Source organism: Dermacentor silvarum, chromosome 2 (genome assembly GCF_013339745.2).
Source record: "Dermacentor silvarum isolate Dsil-2018 chromosome 2, BIME_Dsil_1.4, whole genome shotgun sequence".
Taxonomy (NCBI): domain Eukaryota; kingdom Metazoa; phylum Arthropoda; class Arachnida; order Ixodida; family Ixodidae; genus Dermacentor; species Dermacentor silvarum.
In genome coordinates this window covers 198,495,526-198,515,146 of record NC_051155.1, presented here as the reverse complement: position 1 = coordinate 198,515,146, position 19,621 = coordinate 198,495,526, and the positions used below count along the sequence as shown (strand labels likewise).

General features: G+C 43.1%; 1 protein-coding gene across 2 annotated transcripts in view; it reads left to right on the top strand.

Moving 5' to 3' along the window:
• The window catches only part of LOC119442426 (arylsulfatase B-like), a 36,354-nt gene that overhangs the window by 8,553 nt on the left and 8,180 nt on the right, over positions 1 to 19,621 (top strand). For both annotated transcript variants that reach the window (XM_037707302.2, XM_037707305.2), the window contains exons 2-6: positions 24 to 183; positions 1,661 to 1,773; positions 5,405 to 5,518; positions 6,724 to 6,846; positions 18,479 to 18,605. In XM_037707302.2, the coding sequence (XP_037563230.1) occupies positions 24 to 183; positions 1,661 to 1,773; positions 5,405 to 5,518; positions 6,724 to 6,846; positions 18,479 to 18,605 (637 nt within the window). The remainder of the gene's footprint in view (positions 1 to 23; positions 184 to 1,660; positions 1,774 to 5,404; positions 5,519 to 6,723; positions 6,847 to 18,478; positions 18,606 to 19,621) is intronic.

Below are 19,621 nucleotides of genomic sequence, written 5' to 3'. Positions count from 1 at the left end.
ATTGCAATTGTAACAACGCACAGGGCTGGAACGACGTCAGCTTCCATGGCTCAAACCAAATTTCAACGCCCAACCTCGATGTCCTTGCTTCAGAGGGTATCATTCTTCACAACTATTACACCATGCAACTGTGCACTCCTTCAAGGGCCGCGCTACTTTCTGGATTGTATCCAATCAGAACAGGTGAGAACCCATGATGCTTTATTGGAAGTCACATCTACGGGAATTTAACGCTAGTAGCTGTGCAGATTTCATAGGTGAAGGTTAGCCGTGGCTGTGTTTGTTTGCTGTAGAGCAGTAGACACATGACAGCGTAATTGAGAACCTGACAATACGTTATACTTAAATTATTTATTGAACCAACAGAGAGTATACCAAAGAGTTTGATGGCGACAACGCAAAGAGCATGAAACAAACGCCTCTATCACGAAACATTACAGTGTCATGGGGGGGGGGGGAGGCGCAGTCATGTTGCCGTGCTGCTTTGCTATCTTGAAGCATGACACAATCTCCCCCTTTCTCGCACACTGTACTAATAGATGTTCAGTACGAGCAGACGGGGTCACAACTGTAAGCTTATTGTTCTTAAATTGGGTGTTGCATAACGTCAATTGGGTCTGATTCATTTTCGGTGGTTCAAGGTTATTCCTGCAACGAGAACAATTCGTGCGCCTATTGCTTGGTACTTAAGCGAAACCATTTATCAGCCAATCCCCCTAAAAATAAATGTGAACGCTTGCATTGCATCTGTACAAAGATGTGCAGTGAAGAAGCCATATCGCCACGACTATTTGATAGTTTTTTGCAAGCTTATATTCGTGGTACAAACAAAAAGGTTGGGATTAGGAATAATACAGAACGTTCAAATAAAGCCGGAAAGAAATAGCACCCACTCTTCGGGCATAACGTGAGTGGTGATGGAGCTCGCCGAAGAACTACGGCTCTGTGCGTGTGCGCCACTGTGCGTATTCTGTTGTTTCTAGCCTGCATGGAGGATCTCTGGGCACGTGAAGACTTATCGGGCCCGCTCACGCAATGCTACCCAACCAAGCTTGACATTGCGGTCAAACTTAATTGCATTGTAAGGTCAACAGCACCACGAGGCCGTAATGCACTAGAGCCGCGGTACCTGAAACGTCACGCTTGTATGCGCAAGACGTCGAGGCTTCGGTAACGAGGAAGCACACAGTTTGCACGGAGTGCTTCAGTGGATGCGTTGTCTCTGTGATGGCGGAGGTTTTCACTTGGCCTGTCGTGAGAAATGTTAGTCGTTCTAAATACGCCATCCACATGTTTTAAAATGCTGAGTCCGAGGATGCCAGCGCCAAATCTAGAACGCCGCATGGACCACATTTCGCCATTGTTACAGAAAATGTGCTTTGATTTATTTTTCTTTGAGCATACACCTCGATGTTCAAATTTGTTCATCGTGTTATTTCGCGGTATTTTCTGACACTACAGAATCGGACAAAATTCACATCAAAAGGGCTTCATATTCATTGCTGAAGATGCAAGGAATGGTTGCGCAAATCTCAGTTATATATTGTGTCGGTCGCTTCGTTCAAACAAAAAGAAATAGTACTTGTTCGAACATTTATCATTATCTGCATGTATAAGACATGCAGGCCTTCGCTTCATGGATTATTTCTATTTCTCGCAGGAATGCAATCGGGCATCATCGGAAACTCAGAGCCATGGGGACTTCCACTCAATTTGAAGCTTATCCCTGAACATTTCAAAGACTTGGGCTACGAAGTACATATGATCGGCAAAGTAAGATCATTCAACAAATTGGGCTGTGTACCATAATTTACGGTAAGAAGAAAATAGTGGTGCATATTTTTTCACATGTTTATGCGCTAAATTTGAAAAAATATCATGGTAAACATATAATATTTGAGAGACTTGTGGGCCTACACGTAGATCAAATAATGCAAGAACACAAATCAAATTGTTTTACGTAGGCATTCTGGGGGCGCTGGAGGCATAATATGATGACCACTGAGGTGGGCATATATACGCTTAAGCTTTCAAACACCTCGATTCTCATATGAGTGAAAGCCGAATGAATAGTAGTCGTAGACGACTTTATTGCGGAAAACCGTCCGTTTCCTACGAGTAGATGGCTGACAGGCCGTCTTTGTTAGATTTTGTTGAACAACCTGGTTATGAAATACATGCGTAAGGGCTGTAACATACACATGCAATTTATAACTGATACATTTCAAGAGGTTGTTTCTGAAGCACGATCCACCGTGGTGGCTTAGTGAATATGGCGTTCATCAGCTGAAGACAAGGCTGCGGCTTCGATTCCAGGCCACAGCCGCTGCTTACCGATGAACGTGGAGTGCATGAAAGCTCGTGTATCGTGCTTTTGGGACATGTTATAGAGCTCCAGATGGTCAAAATAAGTTTCTCACTATATTACCTAGAGGAAAATCTGGCGCTGCTGCGCTGTGATATGCTTGGGAATACCGGTATATTGTGACTTCGGATTGGCATCGTTCTCGGAGAGCCGCAAAGCCTTGAAGACGTGCCTGGCTAGCGGCGTTCCGTCTGTCACAATGACTCATTGCCTGCTGAAACACCACATAAAAACCAGTTTTAGCTTTATTATTACACCAAAATATGTTTAGTATAGTTTTGAGGACTTATTATTGAATGTACAATTATATGAAGCGTAAAAAGTATCAGCTGTCCGCTAAATTTGGAGGACAGACGACAAGATTCTCGCTCGCTTTGGAACAACTTATTGTCTGTTCTTGCTTCTGTTTGCTTAATTCGGCATTGTAGGTGAAAAAACTTTATGGAGAGATGTAATATGCGAGAATGAAAGCCTTTTATGTAGATTTCATTATAAGAGCACATTATTTGTGCAGCCATACCCACGTTTTCGACAAAGCCTCGTTCAACACTAGCCAACACAAGCCTCGCAGACAAATTTCCCGTCATTCCCATGACGGCGCATCGCCTCTTAAGAAACTTCCATAGATGGTGGCGCCAGATTACCCTCTACGTGTTATGGTGAGAAACTCAAAATAATCCCGAGTTTTGCACTGGGCATCTCTAATAGTCGCTGTGTTGCTTAGGGACATTAAAGTGAATCAATTATTTAACCAAGCAAGTTCCCACATACTATGGAAATCACAACAAGCCTATAGTAGGGGCGTTACACGTACCGATCGTCTCGAGAAGCAACTTAGGTATGGCACACGTGTATCAACGGTACGTTCACATGCTTTTCATTGACATTATTTTTGGGACTGATGACTGCCATCGCGCCAACTGTCCCCATTCCGCTGGGTAACTTTCCTAAAGCTTTCCTGGCCAAGGAGGTCTTTGAATTATTGTTGTGCATTTGCCACCTACTCCTTTCTCAAAATTTTACGTACAGCCTCACCTTTTACAGGATTCAATTAGATGGAACTTTAAGACAGTCAATTGGTGGGAACCAGTTCAGCCCGTTTAACCACGCGACAAACACAAGAGATGCGAGATAACTTGGACTTTCGATAAAAGAATATCGATAAAAAGTGAAATCTTTCGCTAAAAGAGTGAAGTAACCAAGGTGTGAAAATGACAACACCAAATGTAAACGCGATAATATTTTGTGGAAGGGATGGTTGGGGAGGTGAATTGCTTTCATATCAGGTAAGCTGCACAAATCAAATCTGCTCTTATGAAGCGGTCTGCGGTTAAGCAGGTCGCATTATAAGGTAATTTTACCCTCGGTGACCATTTTAAAGGTGACGCGTTTAGTAAAAACAATAGTGTACAATGAAAATTCAGGCCACACACAGACGTACGTTGCCGTTAGAGCGTTATTTCTTGTCGTTCGTAGGTGCGGAAAATGTGCAGTATTATTCACCAACAACCCCACCTAAAGATGTCAGAAGAGAATGGTCTCTTCTTTCTTCTTCTGCACGTCACTATTTTGTAAAAGGAAAAAAATTTGAGAAGAGGTCCGGAATAATGTAGTGAATCTATTACAATTGCTACTCCTCTGCGCGCTTCGTCAGTGGTTCGAGCCGCCCTCCACCTACGTTATCAATGACACCTATCAGCCGTGAACTGTGGATGGTAAAAAAAGATTAGAATTGAGTGAAAGAAATTCTTACATTATACCAGTCCAGTAGTGCGGCCTAAATGCGGCCACTGTTCTACAAAAGATTTCCCGCGAAGGAGTTCAAGGCAAAGAAACAGCTCGACTATGCAGGTTTACTATTGTCCACGTATGCACATTACAATGAAATCCCTGCTGACGTCATCGCCACAAAAACCAGTGGTCGAACTCGCAAAGCTTTTCGTTCGTAAATGTTCTTTACCAATGGCCGGCTGCTTTTGCTGATATTTCCAACGTCGTGATCGGCTAGCAGCTGCTCTTACTAACAGTTCTAGCGTAAGAGCATTTTTGTGTAAGTAGGGGCCGAAAATATTAGACGGCTAGTAGTCGCCTACATCCCTACAAAATATGGGACACAGAACACACTTTAACTTCTGGCTTTAACCTCTTAACCTTTGGCTTAGAAATTATATGTATACTTACTATACTGAGTGCTTCTAAGAAGACTATCAGCAATTTTTAAAGATCACATGTGGCAGATAACACAATTCTACTTCTTGAGCTGGATTACTCAAAGGGGCGCACATTATTTGTACTAGAAATTACAATGCATGATTCACTAACTACTAGAGTTCACTAATTTAGTTTTCTAACTAATTACCTTGCGGCTCATTTTGCACTTTACAAATTGTATCCTGGTGAGACGGCATGACAATAGCGACTCGAAAATAATTATGTGGATAACACCATTTTCGAGATATGTGCCATGAAACTTACGGTAAAAATGCACGGTCATTCAACTTACTTTTTAACTAAAATGCTGTTTCGTGCATTGAAGCACAAAATAAAACTGGATCACCAATGTATTTCTTTGCCAAGTTTGGGAATTATTATCTCAGAACTGGTGTCATCCAGAGAATTTGTTCCAAGTGGATCCACGTTGCGAACTCCCCGACTACAATTTGCAAAGGGCCTTATTTATGTATGTAAGGTAATCGTTTAAATACTAAATGAGTGAATTTGAGTAATTGTACTTAATTGTGCATTTCAATTTCTCGTTAAAATAATCTCCACCCCTTTGAGTTATCCAGCTCAGGGACTACAATGGTGCTATTTGCCACAGATGATCTTTAAAAATTGCTATATGTCTTCGCAGAAACACACGTATGTATGTAGGCTCATTTCACAAGTCTACGAGTTCAATAGAAGATCAAGCGATGTTTCACACTGTGTTTATTGTTGCTGTTTTTCCCTAAAAAACTTGGTCACATTCCTGATGTGCACAGCTGCCCGACCCTCTCATGCAATTTCATTGATTTTTCTTATTTCTCTATTTCCCAGTGGCACGTTGGTTTCTTTAAAACAGACTATACGCCTTTGAGACGTGGTTTTGACAGTTTCTACGGTTATTACACCGGCAAAGCGGACTACTACGACCATACGTCTGGCGGCTTGGTGAGTATAGACGACGCCATGTATACTCTCCAAAACGGAGAAGAAAAAACAGCTTCCGAAAGCTCAGGTGTTGAATACACAGCGAAGCTACTTCTATAATGAGGATATAGGAACGCGAACTTAAAACATATAAACAAAGAAAGAGACACAAGTGGACAAGTGCTTACTTCCGCCTATCGGCTTTTGCTTATTGCCCTGATACTCACAGGAAGGGAACATTCGGAAAGCAAAACAGAGAACAAAACCACGAAACCATCTAGGTGCGCATGCTTTTGCTTTCTAAAAAGAATATTTACCTTGCTCGCAATGCAACAGACTGCCTACTAAGAAAATTACCTTCTAGCGCTATGCGCGCTGCCTCAGCGATTGTGTAAGTAGCCTTTCTGTTTCATTGTCAGCAAAATAATTATTCTTTTTATATATCACAGGCATGCAAACCTAGATGGTTTCGTGGTTTTGTTCTCTATTTTGTTTTCCGAATTTTCTTTTCGTGTGTGTATAAAAATCCACCCAATAAACAAAAACCGATAGTTGAAAATTAACGCTTCGCGTCCTCGCGTGCCCCTTTCTTTGTGTATAAAATTTAGTTCATGCTGCTTTAACTTCACCATGCAAAACCAACTGAGCCAATCTTTCACCTTACTAAGCTACTCTTATGAGTCAATTTCTAGCCTCCAAGGCGAAAACGAATTAGCGCAAGTAAGGCAGAAAATTTCATTTTTTTTACTTTTTGAAAACATAAGCAACAACTGGAGACGCCAGCAGAAGCTTATGAAAACAAGAAGTAAAAGGGCGTGGTCTTTTAGAACGCAACGCCGGAAGCCGATTCTCGGAACTCCAGACATGGCCATGGAGAAGGTCGTAAAAGTGACTGCATGCTATTTGCAATGCAAATGAGGAGCTACGATTGCGGCCACAACTTCATCGTTTGCGTCGCCGAAAACCAGAAGGCGACTTGCTATAGTCCGCCTTTTCTATATATATATATATATATATATATATATATATATATTTGCATAAGTATGCCTAATGACCATATTCAACGAAACCTATAATGACAATAGAGGCTTTTATTTTTCATAACAAGCTTTCTTGTTTACTAGTCTCCTGCGCACGCGAGCAAAAGTTGCATCAGAGTTCATTGCAGAAGCAGCCATTCATAGAAACGGCAATGAGGACATGGCCTCTTACACTTTATTTTGCAGGAACACGTCGGTCTCGACCTGAGGGACAACGAGACACCGGAGTGGGGAGAAAACGGAACTTACGCTACTCACTTGTTTACCGAGAAGTTTATTTCGCTACTTGAGAAACACGACAAATCTAAGGTAAGCGTGCCAATAGAGGGTCAGGGGCTACTCAGCATATATCCTGATTATGCGACGCATAAGTTCGCCGACTGATTGATATGGGTTATTCGACTTAATTTGGTAGTACCGATAACTGCTTTACGGCTTTTAACAGCGGAGCTGTTTAAGGTCGAGGTTGATCCCTAAGGAGCGATGGTGTTCGCAGTTTCGAGCGAAGTGGAGAGAGGAAATAAAGAATAAATAAAACAAAATAAACTTTCTTCGCGAGGTGAGATTTGAATCCGGGTACCCACGGTCCGAAGGCGAGCGTCATAACCACCCATGCTTGCAGAACATGCATTTATGGGAACCATATGACCGCGTTGTACCGACAATCTTACCACAACATATGGGCGAGAGAAAGAGAAAATGAGAACGAGAGAGAGACAGGAAAAGAAAGAGACAGAGAGAAAGAAAGAGAAAGAGGCGGGATTTGAACCCGGGTACTAACGGTTCGAAGGCGAACGTCATACCCTCTACGCTATACACATACGCTTGCAGAGCTTTGCTGTTTCTTTGGATTTCACAAACATGGAACTGGCGTAATTTTTTTTGTGTTCATTCCACTTGTTGTACTTCTACCTTCGAACATTCAATACTATGGTTTAAACAGCCCTATAGTGTGCTTCCTGCACACATTCATAATGTTATTTTTAATGTAATAATAATGTAATTATTGTGTAAAAATAACGAAATTAGTGATATTCGTTTAGAACTATTGTTTAATAAGTCAATCATGGCAGATCCTTATGTCATCCTACGAACGATACAATACGTTCAATAAGTCAGCCAGTTCGATCATTCAGCCAGCGAAAGGGAACGGATAGGGATAAGACATTGCTTTAAGTCATTCATTCTGGCAATAAGGTTGTTACCTGAGGCCGCATTCACGAAAGCCGTCTAACGTAAGTTTCATCCGCTATTAGCCGTTGGCGAGGAGGCTGTCTCGTTATCCCGCCGATTTCTAGCTAATAGGGCGGGTGCTCGAGCGCCATCTTATGGAGAGACGCCCTTACGCCAGGATAGTTTTGTGAAAGCGATTGCGTAAGTGGACGATTACTATATGTAGGATACGAGAGGGGCTCTTAATGAGGTTTAACAGCTTCCTGTAGTGTACAAGGTGAAACGAAAGCGGCCAGCTGATAGGCTGTTACCTCCGTTTTAGGAGTGAGTGCGTAGAACACCGCCAATCTGCATTACACACTATTTCGCTCCGCTCTTCTTGTAGCGTGAAAAGAAAACAAGGGGCTCAATTTGGAAAGGTGTTCACAAAAACAGCTACCGGTTTAGGTATACGTATGTCTGTTTTGGGTAGCTGCTCCTACTTCCTAAAGACAAACACATGGAGGACGATGTTGAGCTGGAAATGAGGATTCCAGGTAACCAGCGCCTTTATCGCCTCCTTTAACCGTTACGCATCTACCAAGCTTTTTTAAGCATGAAATGTTTTAGCTACCGTTGTCGGCGACCTTCAAGTGACCTTGAGCCAAAAGCCAGCGCCGTTATCCGGGCACTCAAACGAGAACAACCGTGCATCGTTGCGAGAACGAAACGAGATCATCCGGGCAACCAGGCAAAACTTAAGAAAATGTAGTCTCTGATTCCCAACCCTTTGTGCAGGACCACATCACAGACGCTAGATACTTCCCAAACAAGCTGCAAAAAATATTGCTTTCCATTTCGATTTTTCTGCGGGATGTGCGTGGTTCGATCCCCACCGCGGGACACTCACCGGTTTTATCAAACGGGTACATGCAGCTCCTCGGCCAGGCATCTGGCTTACCATGGGTGCGTTGTACAGCAAGCGCTGCACAGAACGGTATGCTTGCTGTGTGCAAGAACCAAAACAAACAAAGCACCACACAGCTCTCACACCACACCAAATCGCCTTCACCACTGTGGAATCAATGCGTCGACATCTCGCTATTTTCATCAGCATGAAATGCTGTTTGCATTTCAGCACGGCTTGTGAAGGGTGCAGCAGTACATAAACATAAACATTGCACGACATAGTTGCGACCAGAGTTGCGGCCTGGAAACTCTAGATTAGGAATGATTCTGGAATCATTCAACATATTCAGACACCCGGAATGGAGTGGGAATGGAAAAGATCACACCAGTCTGGAAGATGGAATGTGAATGGAATGGGAGCTAGAAATTCGGGAACAGACCTGCGCGGTATGTGCACATAGGCCAGAAGCTCTAAGTTGTGATTTTAGGCGAGATTAAACATCAGCTAAATTTTCCAATTATGCTAAACTAGACTTAGCCAATTATTACATTTCTCTTTTTTTTTCAATACGGCTTTTTCAGTATCCGCGTATAGGTGACAACCTCTGCCGTGGCAACGTTTTCTCGTAACAGCGTTGAAGTACAATTAAAGACACCAACTTTTAGTTACAGACATAACGTTTAGTTAAGGGGTTAATTTGGCATAATTATTCAATTTAGCAGAAGCATGCTTGACCTATGACAAAAAGATGCAGGGCAAGACCGAGCACGTCGTAAACGGTTGCACCCCGCACAAGTCGATGGGGATTTCGAAAGCATGCCATGTTTTTTACGAACACTGTCGAGTATCCAGAAGGTACAATCACAGTCGATCAGATAGGTGTACTAGAATAGTGTGCCCGTTATTAGGCCAGTAAATGTGGAACAGAAAAGGGCAGACTTCAGCGGTTTCCTCGCCTCTGGACTTACTTACAGTGACAACACTATCCTCCCATAGTGAATTGTAATGTTAAGGTTGCTTGGCTGCTTTCCGATCAAAAAATTGCACTCGCCCACAAAGTTTCATTTACTGGAATTGGAGGATGGAATGAACAAGCTCAGCCACCCCAGGAGTGGGAAGGCACAACGTTTCACCCTCCGGAATGGAGTGTGAATGGAATGAAGGGCTCCACTCCAAAACTCTGGTTGGGACCTGTGTCATGCATAACCGTAAACATGGCTTATGATTACACGTTTTATATCGTGAAATTAAACGTAACTGTACAGATCACATTTGCTTGTGAAGCTTTTACATAACCGTTTCACATAGATTCTAACCTGCGCGTTGGATTTGCATAACTTTCTGTAAATAATCACCCAACTGGTGACCTGTAACATGAACAGATATTGATACTTCACAAGGGCCGTAAATTACTTTTCAGAGAAGACAAAGCGAAGTATCATTATTTTTCGGAATTCCGCAACTGAGCACGCGAAACTACAGCCACAGCGGTTGCCCTAAGAAAAAAGTTAAATTAACATTACCATGCATGCAGGATTTGCGTAACGTAACTCAGTATGGTGCCATGCGCCATTGGAGATTAAAATGCGAATGTTACAACGTGACTACTAAACTTAATCATATTTACACGTGCACTTGTTTATCTTTCTCTGGTGACCGATTTTCCCCGGCTGACAGATGTTGAACGTTATCGCTCGCCACAGGCCGCGCCTGCATGTATCGGAAGTTTCTCGAATGTTATCGATGGTTCTATCCATTGTCTGTTGTCATTGAACCTTATGTAATCTGATTTTATGCGCTACGCTAATTGTGTCGTAGTTTGCGGAAGGCATGCAGGCACCAGCGATTGCGCTGGAACCTTCGATGAGTGATATATAAAAGCCGACGCGCTTGGAAGAAGAAGTTCTCCGAGGCGCTGGCCCTGTTAGTTGATGCTCGCCTTTTACTCCAGTTTTACTATTTTTTTACATTGTGCCTGGACTTCATTACTCAGGAATTGAGTGAGAAGAAGTGTAGTGACCTACGAGTCCATTGAAACCAGGTACGAAGCCTTCATTACCTTCTCCGTCGGAGTGTCTCCAACCACTACGGCGGTACGCAGCCGAGAACGGCGGCACGAGCCCTATGACCGCCAGCGTGTTTTGAGGCACATTAGTGGAACGCAGGAGCGCGTCCAAGATTCTGCCAACGTACATTATGCGAATGATATCATCAAACCGGCATGGCTACTCCTTGAACATCAAGGTGCTGATGGCCCGCCTCCGGTGATCATGGTGGAACCCAGCGAAGGTGAGAGCAAGAGACCTCGTCTCGAGGAAACTCACAATCAGGATAACGACAATACTTCAAACTATGACCTAAGCGATTACGAAGACATTGAGTGTGATGAAGCACCTTTCACATCTGTGACCTACAAAGAGAAAATAAGTGAAGGAATCCCAGTGGTGTTCCGACCGTCAGAAGAAGGACACAATTTTTGGCAAGTGAATCCAAATCGTGTTTCCTCAGAAATTGTCTCAGCGGCAAAGGAAAAAGTTCAGACGTTCCAAGTAAACAGAGACGGCAGTTTCTCAGTGTCTATTACCTCAGTGGCATCGGTGAAAAACCTGCCTCTACTCCAGGAAGTAGCAGGGGAGGCGATGTTTAGCTGCGGCACCAAATGCGTATTTATATAAAAACGTTGCGAGGCGAGAAGGTGGGTAAGATTTCCGACGCTGCCTGACCAGTGTCCCATTCTGATCTCGTCGAAAACCTTCGAGCCGCCCCCAGAGGCGCCGGCAGCCGTCACCAACGCCGCGCGCGTTCGGTGACGGCAAAACGCCGACGGCGTCGACAACAGTTCTGCGCCTTGCCAGGGCTGCTGCATGTCCAAGTGTATAAAGCTGATTAAACTACTATCCTTACTCCGTATAGCTCTCTACTAATTTGCTATCGCAATTGATGCTTTGCCTTTCGGGTGAAACTGCGACAAATTTTTTTTCAGTAGAAAGCTAATTGCCTTCGATCCAAATCTGCTGATTTTGCTGCTTTGTATGCTGCTTATTTGTTTGCTGATTTTGTATGCTGCTGATTGTGCACAAGAGGCTGGCGTACGTGATGATTTTCGTATTTCTAATTACATACTTATAAATCGTCACGTCCATTGGAGACAGAGCAATGCTCTGCGTTCGAAAAGATTTGCCCTCACTCATTATTCAATCAAGCAGTTCGGATTTTCCTGAATATGTTGCCTGCAAAGTATATCTCGCAAAAAAAATTTATAACAATCATAAGCATACACCTGCAAGCATCGAGACTTATTACGACTGATAATTTGATTAATATTTTTAGCATCACAAGATCAAATATTATCATATGTGGTAACTTTAACGCACACAAGGTAACATGGGGGGAGTAACCACTGTGATGCACGTGGGAATATCGTTCAATGCGCCGCGGAATTATGCAATCTGTCAGTAGTGAATGATGGATCTGTGACATCTATGCGTGGATATCATTATGTCAGTTGTATAGACGTAACACTGTGCTCTAATGATCTTGTTACCGATGCTGGGTGGACAACATACGCAGAAACACGTGGAAGTGATCACTTCCCAATTCTTATATCACATCCACGGTTAAAAAGCGTGGCGAAAAGAAGATACGTGGATACAACAAATTGGCAACTCTTTCGTCAACCCTTGTCCAGTCGAGTAGATCGTGAAACTGACGTAGAGAAACTCACATCAGTGATACAAGAAACAATGGAATTGTGTACGAAACACGTGCCCATTCCTGATGAATACACATCAATAGATGGAGAATATGAACATTTGAGAGCTATAAGAAGAGGAGCAGAAAGAGCTTACCGCTGCAGTGGAATTATATAAGCGTATAAAAATTCGCAGTAAGTCCACTCAGTCATGCGAAGACGACTTCAAAAATTAGGGGAAAAAGATGGCGTGAATATTGCGATACGTTGTCTCCCCTGACGCCAGTTCCTCGAATATGGATGACTATTCAATAAGCAGCCCTGTTGTTCAAGCACAACCATTTCGTGCTCTCTCAATAGCCAAGGATATTTCATAATTAGTCATTGCTGAAGAACTCTGAAAGATTATAACTAGAACAAGCGTTTCTGTTACTAGTGCTGAATTTCAATATTCAGTTAAAATAGCAAAACAATGTTTTTGCGTGTTTTCAGTCACAGCATGTACAATTAGACTATGAATTCTCTATGATTGAGCTAAAATGTGCACTTGCGTCTTGTAAGACAAAGACTGCTGCAGGTCCAGATTTCATTACATACAGTATGTTGCAAAACATGGGATCTAATGGTCGATTGGCACTTTTTGAGTTACTGAATGACGTGTGGAAAAGGGAGTATATCCCTGACTCTTCGAAAACAGCACATGTGATACCTATATTGAAGCTTGGTAAAACTCCTCTATCTCTTGAGTATTTTCGTCCTGTGAGCCTCACGAGCTGTTTATGCAAAGTCATGGAGAAAATGATTGACACTAGGCTGCAATGGTGGTGTGAGCAAACAGAAGTACTTCCAGATCACATGACGGGATTTCGAAGGCGGCGATGCACCATGGATGCAATTTTGGATATCGTCACCTATGTTGAACACGAACGAGCTAAGGGAAATGTCACAATAGCGGTTTTTTTAGACATTAAGCGAGCCTTCGACACAGTCAGTCATGCTCATATATTGTGTGGTCTGCTAGATCTGGGAGTCTCTGGAAGGGCGCTACGGTGGATATCCAACTTCTTGAATGGCAGATAAATATTTATTCAAGCAAACGAAGGAAAAAGTTCCTCTCATAATCTTATTTAAGGAGTCCCGCATGGCAGTGTCTTAAGGCCGTTTCTCTTTAATTGTGCAATGGCGGATTTACCACGGAAACTTCTACGTGCACTACACTACTCTATATATGCTGATGATGTTTGTATTTGGGTCTCTGGTTCATGTGCGAGCCTTGTTCAATCAACTTTGCAAGAAGGCCTAAACATTGTGGACAAATTCTTAAAAGAAAGAGGAATGGAGCTGTCTTACAGTAAGACGGCTATGCTACCCTTTACCAGAGGATACCAAAAGACTTCCTGCTGTGCCTTGAGGGACAACGTTTAGACATAATAAAACAACACAAATTTCTGGGGGTTATACTAGACAGACAACTTTCCTGGAATGCTCACATTAAAGCACTCGAAGACCAAATAAACACAACAATAAATGTTCTTCACCGCGTAGCAGGCACTACATGGGGAGGGTCGGTTTCTTCTCTACTGAAAGTGCATAATGCACTTATAAAGCAAAAAATGGGTTATTCTTCACCTGTTCTGCATGGAATCTCCTATTCATCTTAAGAGCGACTTCAAAAATTATAGCTAGGAGCCTTAGAGTATGCTTAGGTGTTCCTCGAGCAACCTCAAGTTCCTTAGTAATTGCAGAGGCACGTCATCCTCCATTCCCAATTATGAGGACGGTTGAAACCTGTCGACACTACTTTCTCGTTTTAGTGCAGCACAAAAGACACCCACTAGCAATTACACTTACTGAGAGAGACAGGGCGAACATCAATACTGTGATTCAGGTGCAAAAAAGTCTACTACCACATAACGAATTTTAGATCTCAGATATTCCCTACCCTCCTTGGCGACTTGTCGCCCCAAAGTTGAACTTTCGGTTGATGGAATTATTCGCAAACGAGACATGTTTTTGCTAGCAGATGAACAAGTAGTGGTATACGAGATATACTTTCGGTACCCTAGATATAATTAAGCGTATACAGCCGGTTCTTCTCAAACAAATTCTTCTACAGCTGCCTTTGCCATTCCAGAATGAAACAGAATACAGACGTTTAAACTGTCTCACGCGACATAAACTACAACAGAGCTTTTTGCAATATTGTCTTTGTTACGATACATAAATTCAACGCAAAAAGGGAACCAATGGGTCATCCTTTGTGACTCACAAACAGCTTTGTCGTCACTTCGTGGTGGCATCAGCAATTCCCAAAACATAGCGTTAGTTTATGAGACACTAAAGGAACTCACAAAGGCAAGTGAAAAAAACTCGCACAATAATGTTCCAATGGATACTTGACCACTGCAATATCCATGGGAATGTTGCAGCAGACAAGGCTGCTAGACAAGCGCATATTCATAACGACACATACGGTCTCCCTCTAACGCAAGGAGAATTGCGGCACATACTAAGACAGATCTCCGTCCGTGGTTTCAAAGCGACATGGTTTGATCAGAACTCGAAATCTTAAGATTTATTTCACATTGACCCTGCGCTTCAATTCAAAATCCCGCCCACATTCGATACAACCAGAGCCTTTGAAACACTCATTCATCGCCTGCGGCTCGGTACCGCGTACACAAAACATTTTCTACAAAAAATTTCAAGAGCTGATAGTCTGGAATGTACTTGTGGCCACGCAGATTAGGATGTGCAGCATCTTCTGTTAGAATGTCCGCGACACGACACACACCGACAACGTTTAGCACGTGATTTGGGGACAGTAGACCACAGGCCCTTCAGCCTCAGGAAGATCGTAGGTCCTTGGCCAACATATTCGTTGTAAAGGCGAGCGTTAATGGCCCTCCAAAGATTTCTAGAAGCGACCAATATTCTCGGAAACTATTGAAAAGAGTGTTTATCTGTGATAAACTCACTCTATGGGATTTTTTTTTATCTGAATTTGGTCAATTCAACACCTGGGTTCAAGTACCTTCATTTGAATCGAATCCATGCTATTTTATGTGCCGTGATTTTAGTGCAGTTACGTGACCGAACTTTATGTTTACTGTAGTGCACCTATATGTGACTGAACATTTATGTGCCATTTTTCTGAGTTGACTTTCAGTTTTAGTGTGGCATTAGTGTAGTTATGTGACTTGATTTTGTGTTTACGTTAATGCGCCTTTGTGACTGAACTTTGTGTTATTGTGATTTGTAGTCGACATTTAATTTTAAAGTGTGTAGGACAATTCTTTTTTTTCTCTTTCATATCTCTATGTGAAAAGAGTAGCCGGCACCAATTAAAGGCGTCAACATCTCCTAAATACCATACAATTTAAAAGAATGCCAGGCCTGCGCGGCACACCCAGCACAGTCACAGCGTAAGCTAGACGAGCGTTTCGACAGTACTACCTAGTAATTTGAGCGAATGCGTCAGGAACGCGCTTTGGACGCCGTCGCGTTCCATCGCCGATGCCTAGCGCCGTTCGGCCCAGCCAAGCGGCCGACAATTGTAACTACGGCTGTCACATTCGCTCCCATTGCAACGCGCCCGACGCGGCTAGACGCGGCCTGCTTGGGACGCCGTCGCGCGTGCAAGCCGACGCGTTCCATCGCCGATGGCTAGCGCCTTTCCCGCTGTCGGATCGCAAGCGCTTGCGTGGCTCAGTGCCATTGAATGGCTCCCAAGAGTTGAAGCATTGTTAAACATGCCCGAATATTAACGGGATAGCGCAAAGCCAGTTTCGGGAGTCTGTTCTCCTCGAATGTATGTTTTTGTGTAATTGTGCTGTTGAATGTGGCAATAAAGAAAGAAAAAGCTTGCGTGCCTCAGTGGTAGAGTATCCGCCTCCCACGCAGCGGGCCTTGGTTCGATCCCGGCGGAGCGCAGGTACTTTTTTTCGCATGCGATCGCGGCTACGGGCCGGCGGTGGCGGCATCATCGCGACCTGAAACGGCTATTGGAATGAGCCCATAACAGCTTACGCTGTAAAAAGCCGACCCGCGTGACCCGCTGATCAGATTTCGACGATCGCCGACTGTGCTGACCACTATCGTTGTGCTTGAATGCAACTTGTTTTTCTGGGGCACAGGTTCACCCAATAAAGGGTTCGTTCATGATTCACCGTTATTGCTATTGTGTTTTTCGTCATCAATACAACGTGACAATATCCAAGCGTCATAACACTTGCATTGACCAGGTCATGGATCACCGTAATGGTGACTGGTAAAACAAAAACGCGAGTTTAGCAAACTACGCTGTTTGGTTAAACTGTCATCCAAACTTCTTTCGTTTCCTTCAAGCTGTTGTAAAGTTTTCTTGAACTGGCTGAGGACATTTTTGCTCCTTATGCCACGAGCTCTTTTGCCAAAATAGTGTGCTTGCGTACACAATCTGGGATTGCCTAGGAGAAGATAAGCACTTATCTAGCAGCATTGTGATGATGGACGTCATTCCTTTGTACAGAGGTCAACACACTTCTCTTGAACGCGTGAACTACGTTCTCAGGACTGAGCTGGCAAATCTTAAGATCACATGTGGCACAAAATCGGCTCTATGTGAGGTTGCGTGACCACATTTGCAGTTTCAATTGATTTCTCTCGACCTGGTGGTCGGCTTAAGCTTTAGTGGCTGCTTTGGCCCTCGGGATTGTGTTCTAGACAAGTGTGTGGACTTCTGTACATGTTTTCCTTGCTAGAGATGTTTGCACTGAACTTTTACGGGGAGTTGCAGCCAAATGCTCTTTAAGGGTGCTTTTGCGAAATGAAACTGTAGTTTCTGTGTCCGCCCAATGACCGACCGCATTCTGCAGACACGGTGCCCACCAACGAAAGTATCGACTGCAGCCTGTCAGAGGCTAGTATATTTAGCTATAATATGATTATTTCGACAGGTGGTCAAATGTCATTGGGCAGGTAACTATAGCATTGTACCTTTCCAATGTAGTCTCCGGAAATCTTCTTTCTGGGGTTTTACGTGCCAAAACCAGTTCTGATTATGAGGCACGCCGTAGTGTTGGGCTCCGGATGAATTTTGACCACCTGGGGTTCTTTAACGTGCACTACAACGCAAGCACACGGGCGTTTTTGCATTTCGCCTCTAGTCTCCGGAAATCTAGCAGTCCGTGCGAGCAGAAACGAAACCACTGCTTGCAAGATCGAAACTAACTCCAGGATGCCCTATAGGCCTTCTGTTGTATCTGCACAGCGCGAGTATTTAGAGAATGTAGGCTACCTCTCACCTTCGCTTTCCAGAGCAATCTTACAACAGAGTTTGTGTGGGGGGACATGAAGCAGGCTTAATGTTAGCGGTACTACATCTGTAAAAGCAGCTGTTGTTTTGTAAATCGCTGTGCACAGCATGCTCGACGGTCACATTCTTTAAATATTGTTAGCTTTACGCCATCTCTGAAGTGTTATAACTTTTTGTATTTTCTAACGCTGCTGAGCAATGGAATTATCGGAAAGAATTTGCGCATGATTTACTGTTTGATGAGTTTGTTAACCAAAGGCCTAATCATACTTGACTGCGGGTAGGTTTTCATATGTAAAGTGTAGATTCCCCCTGTGTTTTCTTTAAATCTGTACTGGGTATTGCTCTGTCTGGCTTCTCCTAAACAAATAAATAAATGTACATACTTAGCAAGACACACCGAATGGCTTTGTCCCTTTCGGCAAAGACTGAAGCAAGGCTTTGTGTATCGGTCCAAAAGCGAGAGCTACGTTATACTATGAAAGCCTGAAATCTAACGGCGAGATATATAAAATGTTCGCACGCCGCTTACTTTTTTTATCAGGAGTCTATTCTGCAGCTTTCCCATCTACCACCGGTACTAGTAATACAGCGAATAGGCTACCATAACAGCCTGCCCTTTAGTTTTCAGTGCGAGAATTCTTTGGTATAGGCTGTAGCTCTAATCCTATAAGAAACGATGTTTCTTTGCAAGAGAAATCTCCAAAATAGATAGCGCAAGCCGAGCTCTTTAATTAAGCAAAGTCGTGCTTTCAAATGAAGTACTGAACATTTGGAGCGCTCGGGTAAGTGTTTACGACTCCTAGGGAGACTTCTTATGTATGGAATGGGATCACTCAATGCGACGTCTCCCAATACTTACTGACAACGTAGTGTCATTTTTTTCTTCTAGCCATTTTTTGGATATTTCAGCCACATAGCCCCACACATAGCCTTCAATGAGGATCCGTTTCAAGCGCCTGAAGAGAACGTGAAAAAATTTTCTTACATAGGTGACAAGGACAGGAGTCGCTACGCAGGTAAGTGTGAAAGCAAAATAACGCCTAAGTTCCAAAGCGTGGACATGTTATTTTTATTACAGTCACAGAAAGAAAGAAGCAAAGGATGACTTGTAGCTTCTAAAGCTTACGAGAGCTCAGAATGTAAGCAGTTAAAGTTATCCATGTTTAGAGAAAGTCAATATTGAACGAAGAATGATACTGAAAACCTTAATTCAATTGCAATACTGCAAGAATGACACTGTATACAGACAGTGTTGTACCGATGACAGTCCCCTGGTTTCCCACGTGAACGTCAAGTATATTTCGGGCGTCCTTCAATAACATAAGCTCATATACCGGGTGTTTCCGTGAACGCTTTCAAACATTTTTAGAGGTTGCCTTTGGTAAATAGCACAATTCTAGTTCATGGACTGGTCTACTCAATGAGGTGAAGATTACTTGCACAAACAATTTAAATGCCTAATCGACTAATTAGCAAAACATCACTAATTAGGTTTTTAACTAATTACATTATGGCCCATATTGCAAGTTACAAATTCTAGCCGTGGGTTTCGCAAGGCGGACCCACTTGGAACGAATTCTCAGGATGACACCAGTTTCGAGATATTAATTGCCGAACTTTGCGGAGAAATGCATTGCCGTTCCAGTCACTTTTGTGCTTCAATGCACAAAACGACACTTTAAGAAAATAAATGGAACGCCTCTCCCTGCGATCTCCAATTACCCCTGTCTTACGCTAGCTGATTCCAACTTGCACCTAAAAATTTCCTAACTTCATCACCCCACCTTGTTTTCCGCCGTCCTCGAATGCGCTTCCCTTAATTCTCTTGGTATCCATTCTGTAAATCTAAGCAGTACACAAAGCTAAACCTACGGATTGCATAATCCAATCAGAAAATAATTACTTCCGTATTGTTTATCCTAACTGAATTTAATTACATTAATGATACTGAGCCTATTTATGAATGCTACTCCCAGTACTTAAGTACTACAAAGAAACTGTAAAAAAAAACGGTAATGTTTTGTATTTCCCC